The sequence below is a fragment of the Armigeres subalbatus genome, chromosome 2 (assembly GCF_024139115.2).
Source record: "Armigeres subalbatus isolate Guangzhou_Male chromosome 2, GZ_Asu_2, whole genome shotgun sequence".
NCBI classification, from domain to species: Eukaryota; Metazoa; Arthropoda; class Insecta; order Diptera; family Culicidae; genus Armigeres; species Armigeres subalbatus.
This window is the reverse complement of record NC_085140.1, coordinates 265,866,534-265,879,078: the sequence shown is the minus strand read 5'-3', so window position 1 is coordinate 265,879,078 and position 12,545 is coordinate 265,866,534. Positions and strand designations below refer to the sequence as shown.

The 12,545-nt window shown below is 38.4% G+C and overlaps 1 protein-coding gene across 1 annotated transcript; it reads left to right on the top strand.

The window, feature by feature from the left end:
• Positions 1-229: 229 nt before the first annotated feature.
• On the top strand, positions 230-9,887 carry LOC134216284 (zinc finger protein 79-like). Its single transcript, XM_062695213.1, has 3 exons — positions 230-391; positions 447-588; positions 9,372-9,887. The coding sequence occupies exons 1-3, from the start codon at positions 325-327 to the stop codon at positions 9,802-9,804; spliced, it is 642 nt and encodes a 213-aa protein (XP_062551197.1). The 5' UTR covers positions 230-324; the 3' UTR covers positions 9,805-9,887.
• Positions 9,888-12,545: the final 2,658 nt, after the last annotated feature.

Here is a 12,545-nt window from a genome sequence, read left to right as displayed (position 1 = left end):
AGTCTACTGAGATCAAAGTTACTCTACATGTCACATTATACGAGCAGAATCACGCTTAGATAAAATAAATTTTCTATAAACTTAGAATATAAATAATGAAAATACGACCTATTAAGAAAGCAGAAAGAAATGAATGCTGAGGATGCTCGAGCGGATGCTGCATGCGTTTGTTTACTTTCTACTCGTCACGTCATTGAGAAACTCGAGAAACGCAGTCTTCGTGCATCGCGCAACTGAACCGGAAGTGTTGTTATATTGTTCAATCATTTAGAATTGAATTTTATCCCAATTATTCAGGTTAGGAAGTACCTATAGTTCTTTACCATGCCGAAAAATTATTTGTCCTCGCGTTACAACAACTTCATTCATCAGAACAATAATCAATGGGATGGTACTTGAAAGAATGTTTTCAAATTGTAGCATATTTTTAATTCTTTTGTTTTCAGAGCTGTTCTGCGAACTGTTTTGGTCCCCGTTCGTACAAGTCGTTTCGGGAACACGAACAAGAAGCGGCCACGTTTTGGCCCCCGTTGTTACAAGCTCCCCGGGTAACAGTGCGGATGAGCTGAATTCAGTTCAGGTTGAATTGTAAGTTATTTTATCTTATTGTTTATAAAAATACCATATTCTCCATATGCTCAGTACGAATCACATGTTGAAATTGAAATATGAACGTGACAAAAAAGCATTTTCTTCTCTCACTGCTCATATTATTATACTCCACAATATTATGAGTTAAATGATAAAAAATCTAAATGTAAACATAGATTTGATTTTGCAAATTAATCAAAGCGGACCTCGCTGAGGTTATGATGGCGGTTTGCGTTCCATCTCGACTTAATAACTGAACGTTTTGCCGGCTTTAATGGTGGATCTCTGGCGAACCCCACCAATAACCAAAAACGACATTACAGAAGAATCGGCAGTGAATGAAATTGTACAGGGAGATTGATTATAAAATTGAATCTGAACAATATTATCACACTGCTGCCATAACTGCTTTGTTTTGTTTTCTGAAGATATGTTGCAACTTACTTGACCCACGAAAACAGTTGTTACTCCTTTTTTTTTTTTAAATTCATCAGTGAGTGAAGCTGAACATGCACTATCACATTGTTCGTGATAATAATATTTTAAATATTTTCTTTCAATTAAATTTAATATACATCGTGATTCATTCGTCTGTGCTACATATATACTTAAAAAAAATCTTACCGCATGTTTTTGCCTAATGGCCCTGACAGCAGCGCGAAAACAAAATGGGGGCTGGGTGATGCTTTTTTATTCCACCATCCGACAAGACATATAGGAGGAAAACCTTACGAATAAGATGTTAGGGTCATATTGATCCAGAAATGAAAAAGCTTGTAGAATAGTCAAATTATATCAGAATCACTAAGTTTACATATATTTCGAAAGATAAATTCATAAATTTGGTGGCTATGTGGTGATATGCTGGTTCCGGAGACAATGATCCCCGGGAAACGACTACCGTCGTGCGGGGCTTCTTTTGATTACGGGGGCTACTTGGGATTTTTAATTTTCTGAAAAAAATAATCGAAATAAATGCAAAATTTGAAACAGAAAGTAGGCATCCATCTATCAACAATACACCTGAATGGTGATAATGGAAATTTGATAGTAATTTATGTTATAATTCTTGTTTCAAAATGTCCAAAGTAGCCCCAAATTTGTCAAAAGAAGCCCCGCACGATGGTACCACGGTGACCTTGTGGGTCATATAAGGGGAGCATAAAAATCGCTCTATATCTGTCTTTCGATGGGTAATCTATCATAGATTCTCATAAAACAGGGATGTATGGTCCAAAACAGAGTTTCGGATCGAAATGGCCACTCCTGGAACCTGCAAGGTGTTCTCGGGAAACCCGTAGAAGGGGACATTTCTATTTTTATACAAAAATATGTCGTGCGACGGCTCTTTCGTCGTGATTTTTCATCAAATAAATGGCCATGCCGGGTCCGCATCGCTAGGCATAAGTACGTTAGGCATAAGGACGTTAGGCATACGTAAGTTAGGCATAATGGACGTTTGGCATAATTCTGCATTCTTTATGTCATAGGCTGTTCTTTGGGTCATTTTATGCCTAACGTCCGTTATGCCTAACGTCCATTATGCCTAATGTCCATTATGCCTAACGTCCGTTATGCGTAACGTAATAATGCCTTTCGTCCTTATGCCTAACGTACTTATGCCAAACGGGGTATACCCGGCCATGCCCTTGAAATAGATTATAGACCTCGTTGGCCTCTCTTGGAACCTATGAGGTATCCCCGTGGAACCCGTAGAAGAGGACATTTCCATTTTTCACCAAAATACTCCGTGTGGTAGCTCTTTCTTCATGATTTCTCATCAAGTGGATGGTTATGCATTTGAAATCAAAGCTCAACTTTTTTTTGTGTCTTTATTAAGGAGACTTTCAGCCCTAGGCTGGCTCGTCTCCGTAAATCTCAACTATATTGGACACTCCTAGAACCAGCAAAGTGTCCTCGGGAAACCCGTAGAAGGGGACACTTCCGTTTTTACACCAAAATATGCCATGCGACGGCTTTTTCGTCGTGATTTTTCACCAAATAGATTATTATGCGCTTGAAATCGAATATCGACTATATTGGCCACTCCTGGAACCTGCAAGGTGCCCTCGGCGAACCCGTAGAATGATACATTTTCATTTTGCACTAAAATATGCTGTGCGGCAGCTTTTCCTTCATGACTTTCAATTATGGGTTCAAATCGATTATCGACCATATTGGTCACTCTTGGAATCTGTAAGTTGTCCCCAGGGAACCTGTTGAAGAGGACATTTCCGTTTTTACACCAAAACACGTCGTTGATTTTTCACCAAATAGATGGTTATGCGCTTGAACTCGATTTACGACTACATTGCCCCTTGGAGCCTATGAGGTGCCATTGAGGAACCTGTAGAAGGGGACAATTCCTTTCTTACATCAAAACATGTGGTGCGGCAATTCTTTCCTCATGAATTTCCATTAAATATATGATTCAGTGTATGAGATGGTGGTAGGTCATTTTGGCATAACGGCGTTTGGCATGGAGATTGTTTGGCATAACGGCCGTTTGGCACAATGTTCATTTGGCATAATAGTTGTGTGATCATCGATTTCGGTACTGGGTCAGAAGCAAGATCGTCGTTGACTAACACAAACTACAAAAGACGGAAACTCGAATAACAAAAGTGTTAGTACTCTATAAGAGCAAAAATGTTCTATAAGTTTTTCCTGCAGGAGATATAATCAACTCTTCAAAAGCACACTTTGTCGAGCGTAAGTCTAAGGGTCTGTCTCATTTGGAGAATTAAACTGAAATTAAACTTAAAAGTGACATTTCAATAATTATCAAATAACCCTGCTCGCAGAGCAAGATTACTTTTGACAGATATCGAATCATTTTGCATCGATGTCTTATTGGAATTGCTGGGTAGCACCAGCCATTCTTATGACTGGGTTATTTGCTAATTTTCGAACTGTCACTTTTAAGTTTAATTCTCCAAATGAGACAGAGCCTAAAAAGCATACGCTTCCTTCTTCAAAGGATGAATTTTCTCGGCATATGACAAAGGAAGAAACGATGTATTTTTTTCAAATAATGTATTTACCCGGCATAACACAAGGAAGAATATGTATGGTTCTTATTCTTAATGTATGCATTTATTCAGTTCAATGAAAGAGACGATATAACACCTTCTATCAAAGGATGCATTTGCCCGACAGAAGGCAAGAGAGAATGTGGTTCCCTTATTCAATTCAGACATTTGCTCAGTTTAAGGCAATGGAAGATATGATCTCTTCTTTCTAAGAATGCATTAGCTCGTCAGAAAGCAAAAGACAATATGGTTCCTGCTTTCAATTCAAGCGTTTAGTCAGTTAAGGTAGAATATGATTCTTTCTTTCAAAGGATGCATCTTTCCGGCCAACGCCAACAGAAAATATGGTTATATCGTATCGTCATTTCGTCAGGCTCGGTACAACACTGAAGCTTGCAATATGACGTCCCTAACTCCGAATGAACGGCCTGGCCTGATGAATTATGCCTCTTTCCTTCTCATTTCCGATAAAGTCTAGACAAAACAAACATTAAAAGTTAATGAAGGGCTTATTTCATTGAGCATATGCGTTGGCCTAAATTGTTTGATGGGGAACCACTAGATCTTTTGTTGTACGTATGCTCGGTCAATCAAAACAATATTTATTCAAACAAAATCCACCTGACTTTTCTTCTTCAGGGGTTCAAAGAATTGCTCCTAGAACTGTTTCGGTAGTTCGTACCGGAATATTTTGGTCTGGAAATATTATCAGAATTTCATTTAAAGTTCGTTTGAAAACTCAGCATTTTTTTTTAAATTTCTGCAAGTCCTGCAAGAAAATTTCATCGAGCAATCCATACGAAATTTATTCAAGAATTTACACAACAAAAATCTGAGCTACAAACCAGAAATTCTTTTGCGACTTTCTTCAACAAATACTTTATGCATTGCTCATTGAAATCTTTCCTGAACTCCTTCGCATATTTCCTCCGAAATTCCGTCGTGAATTCTTCATGAAAGAGAAAATTTCCGGCCCAGAAGTGAGCATAGAGCTGCAAGCCTCTTTAGTAAATAATAAAAAAAGCATTTCTCGGAGTTCCTTGAGGAATGTTCTAGAGAATTTTTTTTAGTTTTTTTAAGGAGTCTCGCGGATATTCTTGCAGGCATTTTTATGAGAAGTCTTGGAGAATTTATAAAAAAGTGTTTTTTAAGAAAAAGCAGGACAATTTCCAGAGTAATTTCTTTATGATATGTCGGAGGAATTTTCTAGGTAGTTTTCCGGAAAAAATCCTGTTTGATTTTCTGGGCGAATTCTTGGAGAATTTCTAAAGAAGTTACAGTGGAGATTTCCGGGGGAATCACTTAAATAATTTCCAGAGGAATTTCCGAGGAGATTATTATAGGAGTTTCTAGGAGTTCTTGGAGAAATTTTCGGAAGAATTCCTAAATAAATTCCCGGAAAACTAAGTTTCAGGAGGATTTATTTATGAGCGTCTTTCCGGGAGAATCTTTGGTTGATTTTTGGGATAGGAATTTCTGGGGGAATTTCCAGAAGAGTATGCTTTAGATTTTCTAGATCTTGATTCCACAATATAATTTCCATAAGAAGAACGAATTACTGAACAATTTTCCTGGAGAGTTCCTGGGAAGTGGGTTTAGTGAAATTCCATGCCCTCGTGGTTTGGATGAGTCCTCACTCTCTGTAGAGTTTGCGAAGTCGTTTGTGAAGTGTTCTAGGAGGGTTTTTTGGGGAGGCCCAGAGATAATTGTAGAAGAAATTCTATGGGAAATTATTTAAGAAGTTACAGGACTTCCCGGGGATTTCCCGAGCAAACTTTCAGAGGTATTCTTGGAGAAACTTCCTGAGGCATTCTTATAAAAACTTCCGGAGGAATCTCTGGAGGAACTTCCGGATAAATTCCTGGACGAGCTCTTGGAGGAACTTCCGGAGGAATTCTTGGAGAAACTTCTGGAGGAATTCTTGGAGAAACTTCCCAAAGAATTCTTGAAGGAACTTTCGGAGGAATTCCTGGTGGAACTTTCGGAGGAGCGTTTGAGATTTTGGCTTTCATTCTTTTTTGATCAAAAACGGGGTTTTATGAAAATACGTTCACAGAGGATTCCTGGAGAAACTTCCGCCGGAAGAAATCCCAGAGGAACTTCCGGAAGAATTCCTTGAGGTATTTCCGGAGAAATTCCCGATGGAACTTTTGGTGGAATTCCCGGAGGAACTTCCTGAGAAATTCCCGGAGTTCTTTCGGAAGAACTGCAGGAGGTACTTCCGGAGGATCTTTCGGAGGAATTCGTAGAGGAACTTCTAAAGGAATTACCGGAAAGACTTCCGGAGGAATTCGTGGAGGAACTTCCCGAGAAATTTCTGGAGGAACTTCCCGAGAATTTCCCGGAGGAACTTCCGTAGGAATTCCCGGAGGAACTTCCAGAGGAATTGCCGAAGTAACTTCCAAAGGAATTCTCGGAGAAACTTGGTGGTGGAATTTGTGGAAGAATTTCGGAGAATTTCTAATATAAAAAATAAACTCACGCCGCCGCCGATTACCAACAACGGCGTGACGCTGCCACGCAGCCGCCGCTGGCCACCGCCGATGAATTTTCAATCGGCACACAGGTCCACATATGTAGGGTAAATGATGTCTTTTAAAATAAATTATAAAATAAATTTGGACTTTTGGCTATATTTTGCTTGTTTTTCTACTTAGCGTTCTTCAAATAAATAGGAATCATGTGTCTGTTTAGTTTCTTTCATAATCACATTTCTCACCACCACCATATTTATGTAACAAATTGAAGAAAAAATAGACAAAAGTCCAAAATATATTCAGATGTCCAAAATACCATCGTTACCCTATGAGCGTTTTTTTGAGAGCGCGAAAATAAAATTCCTTTTTTTTAAGAATTTTCGTAACGCATGAGAGAATACAAATTCCTTTCCTAATAAAAGGGAGAAATAAGCTAGTTTTCTCGCATAATATAAATATAAAGAATAGCGATAAAAAGAGGCAAATACCTCTTCGAACCATAACAAGCGATGAAAACAAGTCAATCGCACTTGTTGGAAAAAAGCTGATTCGGATAGGCGATCCCCGCCGTTGGGGTGTGATAAAACGTTTTATTCTTGCTCATTTTATGTTGGGTACCATGTTTTTAGGCTTGGAACAAGCAACGTATCGATGTTGCAGCGGTTGAATTACTTTAACAAACGCGTAGTAAGTTAAATTCGCTGAAATTTCGAATTGTTGATACGTAAACTATGAAATCATGGGGAGTGTATACAGACATGATAAGTGAGAGATTTTTTCATTCTCCTTTGGTTTCAATCCCTGATATTGGATCACGAATTCTAACTCCAGTGCCTACCAACATAATAATTAAAATAATAATAAAAAAAAATAACAAAAATAAACATTTTATCCTTCATCGATTCGATGGCAGCGAATTGAATTAGACGGAGAATTTAATCCCATTGTCTCCTATTGAAAATTGGCCGGATCGGACTATGGGGTCAGAAGTTATGGCCAAAACATGTTTTTTATACAAAAAATGCGTAGAAACAGTCTCACAGAAACACATATCAGAGTCATTTTCTTCTGTGACGATTGCAGCCTCACCTGTTAGGTGGAATAATCAATGTTTCAAAATAAATTGTTGTGAATATTTTAAGCTATATTCGTAAAACAGGATCGTATTTGCCGACTGGTTTCGAAATGTCCATTGTACTTGCCATACAAGATACAAGTTGAGAAGCAGGACAAGTTCCAGTAGAGCTATGAAAAAAAAAAGAATTCATTCTTATCTATCAACTAAAATTCATCATAAAATTCAAAGTCTTGCTGCCTGCATCATTGATAACCTTCTTTAAGCAGAAATTCATTTGAGAACTGCAAACTTATATTCCAGATTAATCAAATTCTCTTCTTACCGTACAGCATCAGTATAATCCGTAAGCCTCTAGCTGAACGAATATAAATACCGAGATATTCAATAACATTTATTTGAATACAAAGTCTTCTTTTTGATATTTCAGTTTTTTTACCAGTTTGATATTCCAAGTTCGTTCAGAAAAAAATCGAGGTAGGGGAAGTGCACTGGTTTTGGTCAACTTAGTGCCCATTTTGGCCAACCCTGAAAAATACATATTTTTCCAAAATAATCGATCAGTTAAAAGCAGCGTTGAATCGTGAGGGATATATCTCTTGTTGGAACTAATAAAACCATCCCGAATCGCTTTATTTTTGGAGTTATTCGCAAAATTGGCCAAATTAGGAACATGGCCAAAACCGGTACAGTTCCCCTATACCTGTATGCGTAAAACTTATCCCCAACGGTCAATAAAGGAGAACGATGCGGCTTCTTGATCTGGCTTGATGCTTCTGGGTTTGCTTCTGGCGTAACCACACTTGTATTAGGTAGCTCGTGTATTAACATAACATAGGTTTGTTTTCTGAACGTGTAGTGATGCGAGACAATTTTGCTAATCTTCTCTCCTTTATCATTGGCATTTAAGTGCTAGTTATATAAGGGCTCTTTCACGAATAACGTAACTCTAAATTTGATGATTTTAAACCCCCACCCCGCCTTTCGTAACACTTTTTGTATTCATTTCATTTATTTAGTTAACATCTAAACAGATAACACTGAATCAACAATTTGACGCCACAATGCACGGTTCGAGGCCGCATCTCTCCATCCTCGGATACGCCCCATGCTCGCCAAGTCGTTCTGCACCTGGTCTGCCCATCTCGCTCGCTGCGCTCCACGCCGTCTCGTACCTGCCGGATCGGAAGCGAACACCATCTTTGCAGGGTTGCTGTCCGGCATTCTTGCAACATGTCCTGCCCATCGTACCCTTCCGGCTTTAGCTACCTTCTGGATACTGGGTTCGCCATAGAGTTGGGCGAGCTCATGGTTAATTCTTCGCCGCCACACACCGTCTTCTCGCACACCGCCAAAGATGGTCCTAAGCACCCGTCTCTCGAATACTTGAGTGCTTGCAAGTCCTCCTCGAGCATTGTCCATGTTTCATGTCCGTAGAGGACAACCGGTCTTATAAGCGTCTTGTACATGACACATTTGGTGCGGTGGCGAATCTTTTTCGACCGCAGTTTCTTCTGGAGCCCGTAGTAGGCCCGACTTCCACAGATGATGCGCCTTCGTATTTCACGACTAACGTTGTTGTCAGCCGTTAGCAAGGATCCGAGGTAGACGAATTCCTCGACCACCTCGAAGGTTTCCCCGTCTATCGTAACACTGCTTCCCAGGCGGGCCCTGTCGCGCTCGGTTCCGCCCACAAGCATATACTTTGTCTTTGACGCATTCACCACCAGTCCAACTTTTGTTGCTTCACGTTTCAGGCGGGTGTACAGTTCTGCCACCTTTGCAAATGTTCGGCCGACAATGTCCATGTCATCCGCGAAGCAAATAAATTGACTGGATCTGTTGAAAATCGTACCCCGGCTGTTACACCCGGCTCTCCGCATAACACCTTCTAGCGCAATGTTGAATAACAGGCACGAAAGTCCATCACCTTGTCTTATTCCCCGACGCGAATCGAACGAACTGGAGTGTTCGCCTGAAATCTTCACACAGTTTTGCACACCATCCACCGTTGCTTTTTGTATGAAAGGTTTATTTTTTTTGTATGGACCGTAACACTCGGCCTGACTTTCTCCCTCCTCCCAAAGCGTTATGTAGTTTGTGAAAGACCCCTAACCTAAGTAATAACGAAATAGTATTTTTCCAAATAGCCAATGCCTCTATTTTGAAACTAATTTGAAAGAACAACTTTTTCAGCCACAACGACTGGGTCTTCATGGAGTACCCGACGCTTCCCAACCAATCAGCTTTCGCTGTTGAATCTGGAAACGTACTGGACACCAGCCACACTGACACTATCTCCCATCCTTCGGCTGAAGAATCCGACGGTGATCAGCGCAATTCGTACAGATGCGAGAAGTGCTTCAAGCGCTTCCAGTACCCGCGTCAGCTTGTTAGTCATTGGAAGACCCACACCGAGGATCGAAAGCACAGCTGCGAATGTGGTAAGAGCTTCAAGACGAAGGTCTATCTGGGAATTCATCGGCGAAACACTGGCCACCATGATTGGACCGTGAGATGCTCCAAATGTGGTAAGCCGTTTGAAAAGGAGCGTCATATGGCGCGTCATAGTGCGACGGCGTGCGAGAAGTATTCGGCGAAGCAGAAGAATGTTCGGCGAGCTGTATGATTTTCAAGTACCGACATCTCCAAATCTGACCTAATTTTACTATGATGTTTACGCTTCTGTTGTTAATTTTAATGAATTTTATCATGCCTTAGTTGTACATGTGTTTGAAATAAATTTCAGTTGTTTGTTCAGTTATTTTCATAGCTGTTCATTGGTTTTATTATGCGTGTAGTTTATATTTTCCAGTATGCCCAAATATTGTCCCTCTCCAGTACAAAAAAACTCTAAAAGTTTCTATACTCAAGGATGATTTAAAACATTTGCTCGAAACATTCAACGGGGAATCCTGTCAAATTTTTTTCTATTAAAAATTAGACAGATATCACTCAAAAGTTATTGACAAAATACAAATTTTTGATGTAAACTACGTCTAAGGGGAAGGCACGGATACAGGGTGTAAAACGAAAATTTCCAAACCCGAGACCTTCACGAAATTAGACGAGATTTCAAACGAGAACAGCACCTTTATCTTTTTTTCTTTGTTTTTTTTTTAAGAGGAACAACGTCTTCGACCAGAGGTCGTACAGTCTGAACACCCAGTGGGCCAGTGGAGAATTTTTCGACCACAAAACGTTTTTTCCTAACCGGGGCAGGAATCGAACACATAAAATAAGATTCCATAAGTAATTAGAAATTTTCCATAACAAAATAGGAAATTGCCAATAAAGAAAGCAGGGTATTGGCAATAAATAGGTATGAAATTTCCCTAAACAACCCAAAATGTCCATGAACAATTAAGAATTTTCCACAAAACAAAAATTAATTAGCAAAAATTGAAATTATAAAAGAATAATTTTTCAAAAAGAAATCAAAATGTTCCATAGAAAAGAATACAAAATTTCCGCCAATAAACTCATATTGGCAATAAACAATTACAAAATTTTACACAATATTTTCCATAAAAAATTAGAAACTTTCCTCAACTAAGAGTCTTAGAAAAATAAAAAATAAAATCCACAAAAAAAACAATCAAATTGATTAAATTTTCCATGAACAATAAACGCTTTCAAAGAAGCAGTCATCTATGAAAGAAAAAAATTTATAAAAAATGCAAAAAAAGCAATCAAATTGATTAAATGTTCCATTAACAATGAACGCTTTAAAAGAAGGGGTCATCTATGTTTAAAAAGGTCAGTTTTATTGCTTTTTTATATTTTTTATGGAAATGTTCTTATTTTATTTTTTATTGCTTTTTATTATTTTTTTGTGGAAAAAATATTTTGTGGACAATTTCGTAACTGTTTATTGCTAATATTGATTTATTTATGGAAATTTTGTATATTTTTCAATGGAACATTTTGATTTTTAATGGAAAATTCTGCTTCTGAAGTTTATTTTTGTTCTGCGGAAATTTTGAATTAGGGAGCGGAACCATTTGGGCAGCACCCCCTATTCCCGTCCACAACGTTGATAACTCGACCGCGTTCCAACCAAATGGCTTGATTGTTTGTACATCACTAGATATCGACAGAAACTAACCATGTACTAAAAAACAAGTAATTCGGATGCAATGCGCTCGAGTAATGAACGTTGCTGACGGGAATAGGGGGTGCTGCCCAAATGGTTCTCTACCCTATTTAGGGAAAATTTCATATTTTTTTATTGTTTATTCCTTGATCTCTTTAATGACAATTTCTCAATTTATTAAGAAAATTTTTTCAGAGAGAGTTTTTTTAGTCTATTTTTTATCAATCGATTGGAACACTATCTTGCAATTATCCAAATCCATTGAAACTGTTAATTATCAACGTGAAACTATTGAAAATGGCTATTTTTTTCAAGGCAGAAGGACCTCATTAAAAAAAATCAAACTCTCAATCACCCACGACATGAAAATATAGGTTTTCCTCTTTCACGTAAATCCATTTACAAAATGTTCTATCGGGGTCATTTTTGCGGGGTTCAAAAGGGCTACCATTCACGAATTTTATGGAATTTGTACTGAAAATAATAAAATGAATAAAATAAAAATTGTTCTGATCCCCCCTTAGAAGATTTTAATGTATCCACGACATGGAAAAGGAGAGTTCATACTCTTGCTTAGTGGGTTTTTCAGACGTACTTATTTTTGTGAAATATGTAACATTTTCCCACAGAGACACCGTGAAAAGGTTAATTCCACCGTAATGAAACACGAACTTGGGTGTTGTTCAACGGTCAAAATTATAATTTTCTTGACACGGATAATAATTTGAATTCTTGAATATTTGACATTTGTAGGAGAATTTGAACAAATTTTATTTTTTTTTCCATATAAATTTCTATATAAACATAAATTGCTTTTGCGCCACCCATAAACCATCTCCAAATTGCCTGAAATTTTGCCAGGACTCCTAAATCATCAAAAAGAAGCTGATAGACACATGGGAGGTGAAATTTGCGAACATTTTTCAAATGTGAACTACCCTAGTGCACACTGACGATGAAAAACAAATCTCATGTCCCCATCCTGTGCAATTGGGATCAGACCTGAACGACGACTGAAATTTGATCGGTGAGTGATAGATCATTGTCAACATGCGCGCTGCGTCGATCGGCATGAACTAGTTTCATGCATTAGAAATTTTCTGGATTTTCTTCTCGATTTTTTTTTCGGAAATTCGTCCAGGAATTCCTCCGAAAGTTCTTTCAAGAATTCCTACAGGAACTCGTACGCATGTACATCCAGGGATTTGTTCGAATGTTGCTCAAGGACATTCTCCAAGGTAGTTCCTTGGGAAGTTTTTCCAAGAATTCTTCCG